This window comes from Poecilia formosa, unplaced genomic scaffold (assembly GCF_000485575.1).
Source record: "Poecilia formosa unplaced genomic scaffold, Poecilia_formosa-5.1.2 Scaffold284, whole genome shotgun sequence".
Taxonomy (NCBI): Eukaryota; Metazoa; Chordata; class Actinopteri; order Cyprinodontiformes; family Poeciliidae; genus Poecilia; species Poecilia formosa.
This window is the reverse complement of record NW_006800223.1, coordinates 687,819-701,421: the sequence shown is the minus strand read 5'-3', so window position 1 is coordinate 701,421 and position 13,603 is coordinate 687,819. Positions and strand designations below refer to the sequence as shown.

Sequence of the window (13,603 nt, the reverse complement as noted above, 5' to 3'; positions counted from 1 at the left end):
AAATCTCCCTTAGAACAATTTCTAAGGGAGAAATTGGGTGTCTTAAAGCTGTTTTTGCAGCAGCTAACGTCTCTCCTGGAACAAAGCTTTTGGTGCAGTCTTGAGAGTTGCAGCAAAGACATAAAAACAGCATGTGTTTGCTTGGAGGTAGCCATGGTTTGCAAAGGAAGAATGATTTCAAGCAGCAACTCCTTTAAAGCAGCCATTCTGTCCATCTGATTTAATCAGAATGACAGAGTGATACCAGCTCCCTGGTCTTCATTAACAGTTTCCCCTTAGCTTACTGTCAATTAGTGGCAGGGCTTAAGCACAGTTCCTAAGAGGTTTTCATGATTGAAGTATTTTTCATTAACTTTTATTACCTTTGCGGCTAACTGCATTTCATTTGATGACTCCTCACAGCAATTTGTACTAGATACAAACTGCCCCCATAAAACCTGAAGCAACAAATGAGTGAAAAAGCAACATTCTCAGTCTCAAACCTTTTGATTACAACAGGAGAAATAAAGAATGATGATGCATGTTTGTAATACTATCAGTGCTTATTGGTGAATTGCTAATACAACATGCTTGAGAAAGTTTTGAAAATAAATCATTTTGTCTCTGCTTACATAATAAAGGAAAATTCAGCGAATTCTGTCACAGCAACTACTCTGTTACACAGCGGTGTAACATTGACTTTGTTTGTGGTATATATAATTAATGATTGATTATAGCAGGAGGGTTCCTTAAATTACACAACAGTAAGAGTCTAACGCAACAGTATATTTAAAGCTATTTGACCACAAATATTGAATTAAAGCACTGTTTCTTGTCCTCCCTAGTATGTTGACTATCTTAAATTGTGTTTTTTCTTAATATTAACAATCTAAGCCAATTTTGTGAAGCATCAAGTGCTCTATTGTCTATGAAGTATATAGTATCCACCATGTTATATAATGTTTGGATGGGGATGAATGTGCTCCTTCATCAGGACAGGGTGCGTTTTGCTGTGACATCATGGTGTTTTTATTGTTGTTCCATATTTAACGGTCGACTGCCCTCAATAAGTCAAATAATTATTCGCTGAATTATTCTAAAAATAGGCTGGTCAATCCTGCTGTTGGAGTCACTTCAAGCATTTGGTATGTTGAGGTATATTAATTATAATTAATTATATTAGTCTTCATTAATGCAGATAGAGCATCTGAATAGTGCATCATGAGATAAACCAACTGTATCACTGGGTCATTGCTGTGACATTTCAGTAACACTTCCATCAACATCCATCCAGTAGCATCTCTGTGTGTATGTACGGATGTCTAGGAGTAGCAAGCAACATCCATTCCATGAAACTTTTTACCTAAGCAATTCAAGATAGCCAAGTTTCACAACATGTTGCCTTGGATGTCATCTTATGTTTAATAAACATTTAATTATGAACAGATTTTAACTTTCAGTCACAAAAAAAGAGAAGAAACATGCTTTTCTTGCTGCTAGCTTAACGTCAGATTTGGTAGTGTCAGCTTAGGGTGTAACAAAAATAATCAAAATTAGCTTCAAAAACTGTGATGGACGTATCTCAATTTGCATATAGACATGAACTTAATATATCAATTTAACTATCTGGCAGTAGCACCAATTTACACAGAGAGTGTTTTAACAAGGCAACATGAGAATTTGGGAGCAAATTATCCCCTTAACATTTCTGCCAAAACCTCTGTGAGGAAAATATGGTTTAATTTGTTGCTTACCTATCACAAACAATTTATCACTTTTTTGGAGTCTTGCAACAAAATGTTTCTTAATATGTACATTTGAATTGTGCAGTGAAATGACAGTATAGTCTGTCTATGTCTATGTTGTAGTAGATGGGAGTGGATTGAAATTAAAAAAAATATTTAATTTGTTACAAGTAATCAAATTAAGTTTATCCAAGTAAATATATTAAGTTTATTAAATTGTCATGTTAAACAAATATGAATAAATTAAGTTTGACCAACTTAATTTGATTACATGTAACAAATTACCTCAGTTTTTTATACGTTGGAGCTCCATTTTCTTTTTTTCAGTATGTATTTTAGGTATTCTGAAATACACTTATTGTATGTATTCTGTTGGAGCTGGAAAAAATACTCTGGAGTTGCACAAATGACCAGTGGCTAGTACGTCAAGTACGTTTTTTGTTAATGGAGACTGAGAATCCATTTTGTTTTTGGTTGTTTTGCTTATTTAGTTTATCAGTTCCAGTGTTATGTATTATTTTGAAAATAAGGTGTATCTATCAGGAAATCACATATATTATTAGTCAATTCCATTAAATCAGTGTCAAAAGGTCTTGAAACAATATTATCATTTATCGCAATAATTTTTTTAGACAATTAATCGTCCAGCAAAATTTGTTATCGTGACAGGCCTACCAGTGGCTGGCTGAAAAACCAAAACAAAAGAGGGAAAGGCGCTGTAAGTATCACATCTTTGAATTTGCACATATTGTCATCTTTAATTTCATCCGATTACTGCATGTTAAGTTTCATTCATTCATATCTGGAGAGTACAAAATATCCTTGAAGCATTCATCCATTTCCCCCCTTATGAACTGAAATGGTGCCAGTTCCCGTCTTAAGCAAAAAGAAAATTCCAACAGCCTCATTTTTCGATGTTATTGTGCAGCGTCAATACCCATTGCTCACCTTTGACCCTGTAACTATGGAAACTAACCCATGTTCCATTAACAGATGGCGACTGGGGACAAAAATGAACATGGCAAGTAATAAAAAAATGCAAGTAAGCCAGAGGGAAAGCATGAGGTGATAGAGATGGAAATAAGGTGTGAGGGGAAAAAAAGGAAAGAGAAAAGCAATGAAATGAAAGAAGGGACAGATGATGGGAGAGAGGAGAGGAAAGAAGACGTAGAGATGGAAGACAAGAAGAGACGTTCTCTGTCTCCAACTGTTTAACTACAGAACTTTAGAGCTTTTCATTGGAAACATCCGGACAACAGAACATGTACAACCCTGATTATTTCTCTGATAGTGGAAAACCCGATGAGAAAACAACAGCAGCCTCGGCTATGAAAACAAAGGAGAGCCCAAGTGACAGACTCATTCATTAACAGATGACAGAGACACAATGATGGACAACAAAACATTCTACGGCGTTCTAATGCAAGCCGAGACATTCTGGAAACAACAGGTGGGAGTATCTGCATTAGAAACGGAAATACTCAGTTAACTGGGTTTAACATTGAAGCTTATCAGCTTAGCTAAAGCCACAACCTTTGGAGGATCGTCAAGAGAAGGACTTCAGGTGATGTAATAGTTGGCTGAAGGAGCGATAGAAAAAAGTTCGGTTTGCACCGTAAGGACTGTCCGAGTCACAGAAAACGCAACAGGTACTCGAGCAGAAACATGCAATGAAATGGTCGGTGAAAGAACCCGTCACTCTCAACACTCAGAAAAGACACAAAAGAGAAAATTTCCTTCCATCTAATCAATATGATTGCAAAAAGATCACAAATTGTCAAATACTAGAGGGAATGATCAATGTGAAAAGACGGATCTGATGAGGACACGGCTTTGTTTTTGAACAAAACATTTTTTGTACAGTATTTGAGTGCAGTACAGCATTTATTTACCCTTTATTGTGAGGGTGGACTTCTTGATTTTATGAAAGGTGGCATTGGAACCCAAATATGTTGTGACTACTGATAATCCGCTGACAATGACTTGGAAACAGCTACACTTACATAATCCTCAGATGGGACTTCCACCTGAACTTGATAGGGCCGTTTCCAGCTTCAGTGCCAAAACTCCAAATCTACTTCTCCTACGTAAGCAGCTCTAACCTTCCACCGAAGGGCGGAAGGTTTCCATTTACTATCCAGATGCAATTTTACTTTAATTTTCAACAAATCCCTAAATATCTAAATGGGACATGCTTGCAATGTTCCTCAACATGAACGCAAAGGAGGACAAAAGCATGGGTGCAAGGAAGCTTCAGTCAAGACTAAAACAGATGGAAGACCCCTTTATTAGAGCTCCACCAACACACACATCAACTGATTGCACCACCTCTGAGAACACACACCAAAATGAGCATGAAGTTTAACTCACAGCTGCATGATTAGGTAGAGGTGGTCCGGACTCTCATAAATGTCCTCCAGAGCAACGATGTTTTCATGCTTGATCCTGCAAAGCAAACACAAACCGAGAGTAAAGCTCTTTATTTCATATAATATCCGTTGAATTGTCCTCCTTACACTTGTAGAAGCTGCTAAAGACTTCAGAGGTTCACCTAAAACTACAATGTTACAGCTTAGATCAAACCTTGCATTTGTTAGAATGGCCCAAAGTCCAAACCTAAATCTAACTTAGACATTGTCCCATAGTTTGTAAATTGCTATTTAAAGAAGCTCTCCATTCAAACTGACTGAGCTCGAACTTTTATACAAAGAAAGAGCTTTAATTTCTAGATGTGCCTATTTGATAGAGAAGCACCCCAAAACAGCTGTAGTTGGAAATAGAGAAAAATGTGGTTTCACAAAGTAGAACATACAAAAAATGAAAATGCAGTTTTTCATCATGGTACAATGTGTACCATGGCCAGTTAAAAACCATGACTACATGGAAAACAGACTTAATTTTTGTTAAAATGTCATATGTATGTTAAGAGTTACATACATATTAAAGTTATGTATGTAACTTTTATTAAAAAAAAAAATTCTACACATTTGTTGAAACAGATTGTTGTGAACGCATGCCCATGGACGATGGCGGATAAACAGTTTTCCTGTAACAGTAAGTTGCTTCTTCACCATTAGCTCATCGAGCAGCGAGTACAGGATGTTGATTGACAGCACTAAGACTTTCCTCCTGGCTCTGATTAGTTGAAGAAATGCTCTGCTCCCGACAAAAAGCAGACGTCAACAGTAGCTCAGGGAGGAGGTGGAGGAGATTGATCCTTTCACAGATGATCTCTCATACTGTAATGGCATTACAGTATGAGAGATCATCTTGTTGTTTTAGATGTTGTTTTACAACAACATGTAAAACTTTTTTTAAAATAAGAGATACTACATACTGCAGCTTTAAATGTAGATTGTGATTTTGTTTTAAGTTGAAATCTTTCTGCACTTTCATTCTTTTGACTTACCCGGCTAGCAAACACTGAAATCAGAATGAAAAATCTTTTCATCCTGGATTAATTTCCTCAAACTTCCCTCCCTCAAACTCTCCATGGTTACAGCAGCATGATGAGGGTGTTTCAAATAGTTATGTGTGTATCTGTGTGTGTGTGTGTGTGTGTGTGTGTGCGTGTGTGTGTGTGTGTGTGTGCGCGTGGTGCACATTCGTTACCCTAATAGCTTTATGCTGGTAAAATCACGACTGAATTTATGTGGGCGCATGGATTGATCACCTGCATTGTAAATAGAGGTAATTCCCCCAGGTATGACATGCTAACACAAACATTCACAACAGGTGCTCAGGTGAGGCATCTACTACCTATTACAGAGTGTATGATCTCTGTGACAGCAGGCAAGCGATGAGCCACAAAACTAAGACACGACTCATACACACACACACACACATACGAACTCACAGACAAATGCAGGTTGAATGGGGATAATGCTTGGATTTAAGCCCTGCCTGGGATAATGAAGAGCTCCAGACAACAGTCTGGGTGTAATGGCAGACCAGAGTCAGGGTCCATTCACAAAAAGCCTCTTGTACATTTCAGGCTCCATGCTGCTATGAGCTGCTCTTATTCATGGATTCCTGTAACAGCTGCTGTGGCGGAGCTTTATAGTCTGTTTCTATCTCGAGAAAATGGCATGGTAGCACTTCCAAAATATACCTAACCATTTGTTCCAATAGGGAATTTACGGCCTTTTCATGTTTTTCACCTGTTTTCTTCTTGGGACTTCTTGGATATGTATGGAAATCAAACATGTCCTGATTGTAAAGTGGATAGAAACAACCCAACAGCTGGGTCAGAGCAACTCAAGACCAAGAAATCTCCTTGGAAATCTCTTAAACCCCACATCTAAACCATTTGTTTGACTCCAATAATTTGCCTCTCTTTCCCTTGGTAGAATGGATAATTTTAGCTATTCTGAGATCTTTTAATCTCAGTAGGAATGATTCTAGTGCGTCATGACTTCTGGAAGGTTACTGACTGAATTACTAACTGATCCCCAAGTGCTTGGCCAACGAAGCACTTGGTTGGACGTTCAATCCCCTGGAGACAATTCTCTTGACAAATATTTTTGAGAAATTTCTCACCAGGAATTAGATATCATAATGTCTCTGCTTTTGGTTCATTGTCCTCCACTTATCTACAATCACGTGCCTTAGGTAACAAGTCCAGGATGGAAATGTAAAGACCCCTCCACTTAGTGACTCTCCACCTCATTCTGTGGGACCCCAAGAACGACCAACATGACCACCTGGCCAGAGCAGCACTCATGCTACAGCAGCCAAGGTCCAAATCTGTCCATTCTACTCCCACTCCATCATACTACCACTCACAAGTAGAAGACTTTGATACTTGAACTCAAAGCTTGGACCAACGGATTTTTGTAAGTCACAACTAAGCTGTAAGTCTATCCACCAAAGTCTTGAGTCAATAACAAAGTAAAGACATGGCAGTGCCAAGTCAAGTCCCAAGGCAAGACGTACCAGACTTGACTCGAGTCTTAGTCAAATATGGTCAAATTTAATCACAAAGTAAAATTATGTAAAATCAAGATCTATACTGTAACTTTGTTTGCCAGAACAGCCACCAAGAGGAACTGAACTTCAAAACGAAAAATGTTTCCAAGACAATTGGCAAAAGACCGAATGAAATTATGAGACGTTGAAGTCATGTCTCAAGTCTTTTGGTTTGGATCCACCGAACACCACAGCGCAGAAAATGAAGGTGTGGATGTTGTTATATAAAAACATAAACTTTCATAGAATTTGGTCGTAAAGTTTGAGAACTCCTGATGTGGTGAACCACTGCAGACTTTGAATGAATGGCTGTGAATATTGATATAGCTATTATTTTCATTTTTAACAAACTTAGAAAAATGTCTAAAGGCATGGTTTAACTTTGTAAACAGCGGGTACTTTGATTTTACTTTTTAGAAGGCAAACTGAACGTAATGTAACGAGGAAAAAGTGAGGGTGTGTGAATATCTTCTGGATGAATTAAATTACACTTTGTGTAAAATGTAAATAAATGTGTTTGACTTGTGTGTAGGATTCATGTGAACTAATTTTGAACCATCTTGTATTCTTAATAATTAGACATTATATGGATCATTTTGCCTTGTAAATTGCCTTGAGATGAATGCACTGAATTGAATTAAAAAGCAAAGCTTTGTCCTTTATAGAGCAAAAATAATATCTGCCTGTTTAGAGCTGTAAAGAAATCCATTAGGTTTTCCAAAGGCGACCCACTGTCTTACACTGCACATAAGGACGCTCTGAACCGTTTGCAGTAATAACATCCATTTATCGAAATGAATGTCAGCATCTCTCTCTCTCTTTCTCTTTCTCTCTCTGTCTATCTCTCTTATTACTATTGGCAATTACAATTTTCTCTAATGTCCCTCTGCAGAGACAAATTAGTAACCTCAGCATATTTAATTGCATCATTCTCTATTGTCACAGCATACACAAGTGCATCACTTTAATACTTCTCTATGACTGCATAGAGAAGTGCCTATCTATACCTTTCATTTACTCTTTATCTCAGTTGGACTAATGTGGAACCCTGATAACCTTCTGTATCTCTACATCAGTGATTTTAGTAGTAGTTGTTGGCTAAGGCAATCATTTCAGGAAGATGTTACCAGAGCAACATTTTACTGCACAGCTTTGATTTGTAACTTATGGGTTGCTTCTAGTATGAAAAGTGAAAGTATTAGAGCTCATGAACTGAATGGAATGATGTATGAACCTGGAACAATGGCGTGGAGACAGACAGGGGCCACAGTGATGGCACAGTACAGTACAACTACCTATCTTTGCAAGGCCCATGATCTCAACCCCAAGACTCTGGTGGTAGATTGTATTGGCTGTGTTACGGAGGGGATAGACGCCAAGGTGAAAACACACAACCTCCTTCAGGGATAACTCCTCTAAAGACCATATTTAGCCTTTCCTAGCATTCCTTTGACAGTTCTTTGGTCTATGGTATGGAATGAAAAAGAAATCAATTATGTTGAAAGGTATTTTTTAAGCTGAGGTCATTAGTACCAGCAGTCAATTGGCTGATTGATCGATCTGTATGCCACATGAATAGATAACTTGAACCACAATTTCCCCTCAGTGACTCTCAAATTATTTGTTTTTTTTAATGTATTTCTGGCTGATATTGTTATATTAAAGTAGAACCACAATAAAATTACACACACACACACACACACACACTCGTAGAGAAACATTCAAAATCAACAAGGAATCTAATATTTCCCCCAATGTATCTGGTAAATAAGTCTAATGCATACTTACAACCCCATGAACACCCAGCAGAGATGTGTGTTTGGATCCCTGTAATTTATTTATTTATAGAGCACAAAATTACAGAGAATCCAAACTCAGAGCACTTTGCAAGGTCCAATTCAAGCCCAGTTATATGGGTTTAGATGAAACTCAGACCAATCCAATTAATTCCAATCTTCTGCACACATTTAGAAAGTTCATACAGTCCAATATGCTCAACTGTAGCTTTAATCAACTTGTGAAAACCTTCAAGATTTATTAATACATGTTAGCCTTACCAGTAAAATACATTTTTCATCGGCTCCTCTTATTTGAAGCATATAAAGGATGAAATAATTATTTCTTCTCACAGACTGGAATCTTTAAACAGGGATCTGAAATATTTTTTTAATTTATATTTGATGCCTGGGGCTACGAGTGAAAAATAAACTCCTGTCTTTGAAGGCGCACACATTCCACACAAAAGCAGAATAGCTTGAGTCTGGCAGAGTCGAACCACACGACTAAAGACCGACACACACTAGCAGCATATGATATGTGTCAAAACATAAGCTGCTCTGCACGGTTTTATACATCAACACCACGCACGCACGCACGCACGCACGCACGCACGCACGCACGCACGCACGCACGCACAAATACAAGCTGCATTCAGGGGTTTGTGATCGGCGTGGCGTTTGTGTTCCCAGCATCAGCCTCAAAAGCTGAAATTACACATCGCATTGGCGTTGCCTTTGGGGCCACTTTCTACTGCTAAACATAGACATCTTCTGTCATTACGGTGCCACCAGGATGTGCAACGGGCAGCGGCTGGTGTGACTCTGACCGCGGTGGGACCGGTGGTGAGGGAGAGTCGTCTTTGTCCCCAATGCTCAGAGCGTTCAGATCCACTATTGTTCTCACAGCTGGATTGGGAGATATGCAGCCCTAATTGGAGGTTCGGCAGGCGTGATGCTCTGTTCATTCACAAAGAATACAGATTTCTGATATGAGGCCTGAATTTTTCCCACAGCTATTCAGGTTCATTGTGCAAAAACATGCCTTATATTAAAATAACAATCATTAATTTAATTATTTGTTTATCTAAATCATTTATAGTTTAAAATAAACATGTTGACATAAACGAAAATTTTGAATGCAAAGGAGTAGTTGGGAGAAAAACATCTTTTATAGTCACGTTGCGCAAGTGTCTATAAAAGACATTTGCGCATTTCTTCCTGGATGGCAGAAAACTGCTCAGACTACCATTGGTTTAGGTGTGAAGTTGTCAACATTACACGCTAAATCTTTAAAGTACAAGTTATATAGAAAATAAAAAGAGACACTGTTGCTATTAATTGTCAACACTACAACAACTAGATAACAAGGGCAGAAAAAAAATATTTAATGTAAAAAAATAGCGAGGGAGAGCTGTTATGCTAGCTTGACTTTGATAATATTAAAGTGTAGATATGATGTGGAATTGTGTGTTTAGGTTCAGTAAAAACCTAAATGACACACACACCAACTCTCTGACATATCATCAGTTGAGCAGGTGTTTAAATTGGCTAATCAAGCACTGCTGTGTTCAGACGACCACTTATTAATAATCTCAAAATAAACATAAGTTCTGAAAACATAATACTGTAATAGACTGAATGTTCTGTTCTTTGTGTGGGAAATGCTTGCATGTTTTTTGGTGTTGGATCCTGACACATCAGTGGAGTTGTTGTCAGTTAGTTGCTATAGCAACAGGTCTGTGTGATGTGTAGCCAATACAGAGAGCAAGATAAAAGAATAGTATGAGTGCTTTGTAGTTGTTGAACTGTTTTTTTTCTTCTAATTTGATAAAACCTACATTTGCAGGTTTCATTTTGTTAATGGGACTGTTCTACCACCACAGCGCAGCTACAGATGGCCAGTAAAAGAATCATCTTTTCGTCCTCCAGCGTTGTGCGCATTCGCAAAATATCCGGATGTAAGCAATAACATGCAGTGCGTCTGTAATCTACGCCTTCTGTCAAAAGTCAATTCACTACACCATAAGCAACCAAGCACAAATCAACCATCCATATTGATGCAAACACAAAAAAGGCAAAGTAAAACTAATAATTACAAAAAATATACATATTTGTAATGATTCAGTACTCTACTAATTGAATGTAGTTCATTATACTTTGATAAAATATTAGATTTTATTATTTTCAGTAAAAATGTATCTCCTTGGTTTCTTTAGACCAGGGGTTCCCAAACTGTGGGGTGCGCCCCCTAGGGGGGGCGCCGTGTCATTGCAGGGGGGCGCGGGAAGCCGTCTGGATAAAAAAACAAAAACAAAACATGAACACTGTATGCGCTGGGTTTTTACCTTAGAATGGGCAACTCTCTGTTATTCCTATGTCAGTTTGATACAGTAGACCAGTGGTCCCCAAACTTTTTCCTGTGAGGGCCACATAACTTTTCCCTTCTCTGGTGGGGGGCCGGAAATTGTTGAGGGGGGCGGGGGGTTGCGTTTCTCTATTGATTTTTACCCAGAAAGCACATGGGCAAAAACCATGAGTGAAACGGTGACTGGGACTGACTAGTATATATTCCATTGAGGAAATGTAACTTTAACATATTAATTTCTCATATGTTAACATAAAGGCTCGTTTTGAAGTATAAGCTGCTACTTACAGGCATTGCTTGAACTCGACCTGGAATGCAGCGTTCATAACAGACACGTGTGTTCATCTGCTCTATCACTAGCAAACAACCGTACTGATTAAATAACATAAAAGACAAGCAGTTCCCTAAAAGTCCAACAGATGGCGTCATGTAAAACAAAACACCCACAGTTTACAGGAGAGCCCCATAGTGGTTGAAGAAAAATCCACATAAAAACTGAAAAATACAATAAATGAAAAAAAAATCTGAATGCTCTCTGGTATTGTTCAGGGGGCCGGACCAAATGTGGAGGCCCGTGGGCCGTAGTAGAGGCTTCCACACTTCCCATATTTGTGTCCTCTGTCACTTTTATCAGCAGTTAAAACTGTTTAATCCGTTGTTAACATGTTGTAACCTGTTTTTCCGAGCCGCCTTTAAACGCAACATGAGCGCTACGGCGCTCGCGCTGGGTTTCCACCTGTGAAGGAGACCTGCTGCTGCTGGGCGGAGCTACGTAGGTTTGTGTTAGAATCACGGCAGCAAACCAGCAAAACGCAAAGAACTTTTCACAGTTTTTCCCTCCAAACTAACCGACTGAGTTGAGTAAAGTTGTTGGATGCAGGTAATGTTAGCTAAACGATGACTAGCTAATATCAATACAGAACCTTAAGCTTAACAAGTACCTTGTAGGCTACCGATGTTGGTGTCTATTTTCGGCTACGTACATTCATTTTCCCCCCCAAAAAGTCGATGCCACCCCCCCACCCTCCCTAACACGCGTCGTTTCAACCAGACAGCCATTTGTAATCCATAGGGGGGGCGCAGAAAATGTTTGGAAACCACTGGGGGGGCGCAGAAGAAAAAGTTTGGGAACCACTGCTTTAGACGGATTGGGTCCACTTGCTTACTTCTGACTTTTTTCTGTTTTCTGTAAATATCTTAATGTATTTAAACATAACTTGCAGAACGTAATAGTCTAGCAAGTCGCGAAATTTCATTTGTTTTAAGTTAAAGAACAACCGATTTGTTGGCTCTCTGTTTTCTGCTTATAAATCTAACGGCACTTTTTTTTTTTCAAAATTAAAAGAAAATGGACAAGTATTCTCCCCCAACTTCTACACAACAGGTCAAAATAATTCAATAATAACTCAATTTTCTTTGATACGATTGTGTTTGTGAAGCTGCACAGCCCTGGTGTGTGTGATGTGTGTTTGAGCTGTGCATCGTGACCTGCAGGCGAGGGCTGACAGGGGAGGGGAAGGATGGATGCATAGATGGATGTATGGAGGCGGGGGGGGGGGGGGGTATTTTGCGTGGAAGTAACAGAGGAGATCCACAGTTTCCCCGGTAACCAGTAGTTGTGTGTGTGGTGGTGTGACTGCGCTCACCTCCTCAGCACTGCGATCTCGTTCTCGATGCTGCTCTCCTTCCCCTTCAGCGCCTTCTTGGGGATGCATTTGACGGCGAACATGCGGCCGGTCAGCTTCTCCTGGGCCAGGACCACCTCTGAAAACGCCCCTCTGACGGAACAAAGGAAACACACTCCATTTCAATCTCACGCTTCATGATTTCAGCTATTTTGTCCTAAAGATGCAATTCACGACAAGTGCAATGTTTATCCAGTCATCAGAAATATTCGGAAAATTGCACTGCTGTGTGAATGTGCACCGATGTGACACTTTCGACTTTCCTTTCTTAACGACATAAAAGGACAGCACCGGCAGTAGGGCAAACATCTGTGTTTTTCAGCTCTTAAGATCTCTTTGTGTGTGTGTTTTGTGAATGTGTGTGTGCGTGTCGTGTCGACAAGCGGGGCGATGAATGAAGATGAGCCCATTGCGAGTTAATCTGCCTGAAGCGAGTGGTGGCTCCTTTGTTGATCTGCCCTCATCACTGGCGTATCAGAGTAAACACGGTGCATGCGCCCTTATCTCTTTTCGGTGGTATCGGCAACCCGCAGCGTGAGAACAACCAGACTGCAGGAATTCAGCTGACAATCTAACCAGAGCCTTTCAATTTCCTTGTTTTCTCACAAAATTTGTCTACACGTTCTGTAGAAATCCAAGCTAACGTGGTAGTATACATATGTGAGACTAGTTTGGTTAAAACAAAACAAAACAAAAAAAAACGGCCTCTTGTTCTAGACCCTTCCTGGAGGCGTGGACTCACGCTTCATGAGTCAACTGGATCTGATTCTAACCAATCACTAACATGTAGCCGTGATGGCTGTAATGCGTCAGCTACGCTATGAAGCTACCCAGAAATTGCATAAGCTGAAAACAACCATCAACCACTGAGATGAAGAGCTGAACAACATCTTTGTCAGCAATAAAAGATCGTAACCATTCCTCACACTCCCACCTTAATTGTTCAAATCGTCCATCTGTTCGGTGGTTGGGCTGGTTGAAATGTAACCAGAGAAATCAAAATCAATGGGGGAAATACCAGACGGAACACTGAAGGGAGATGAGAATCAAGAGGAATTGTGTAGGAAGGTAATGGCCTGGCTC

The 13,603-nt window shown here is 39.4% G+C and overlaps 1 protein-coding gene across 1 annotated transcript in view; it reads right to left on the bottom strand.

The window, feature by feature from the left end:
* camk1da (calcium/calmodulin-dependent protein kinase 1Da) overlaps nt 1–13,603 on the bottom strand; it is a 64,048-nt gene that overhangs the window by 20,750 nt on the left and 29,695 nt on the right. The window contains exons 2-3 of the mRNA XM_007571665.2: nt 12,482–12,613; nt 4,095–4,169 (exon numbers count right to left, since the gene is read on the bottom strand). Coding sequence (XP_007571727.1) covers nt 4,095–4,169; nt 12,482–12,613 — 207 coding nt within the window. The remainder of the gene's footprint in view (nt 1–4,094; nt 4,170–12,481; nt 12,614–13,603) is intronic.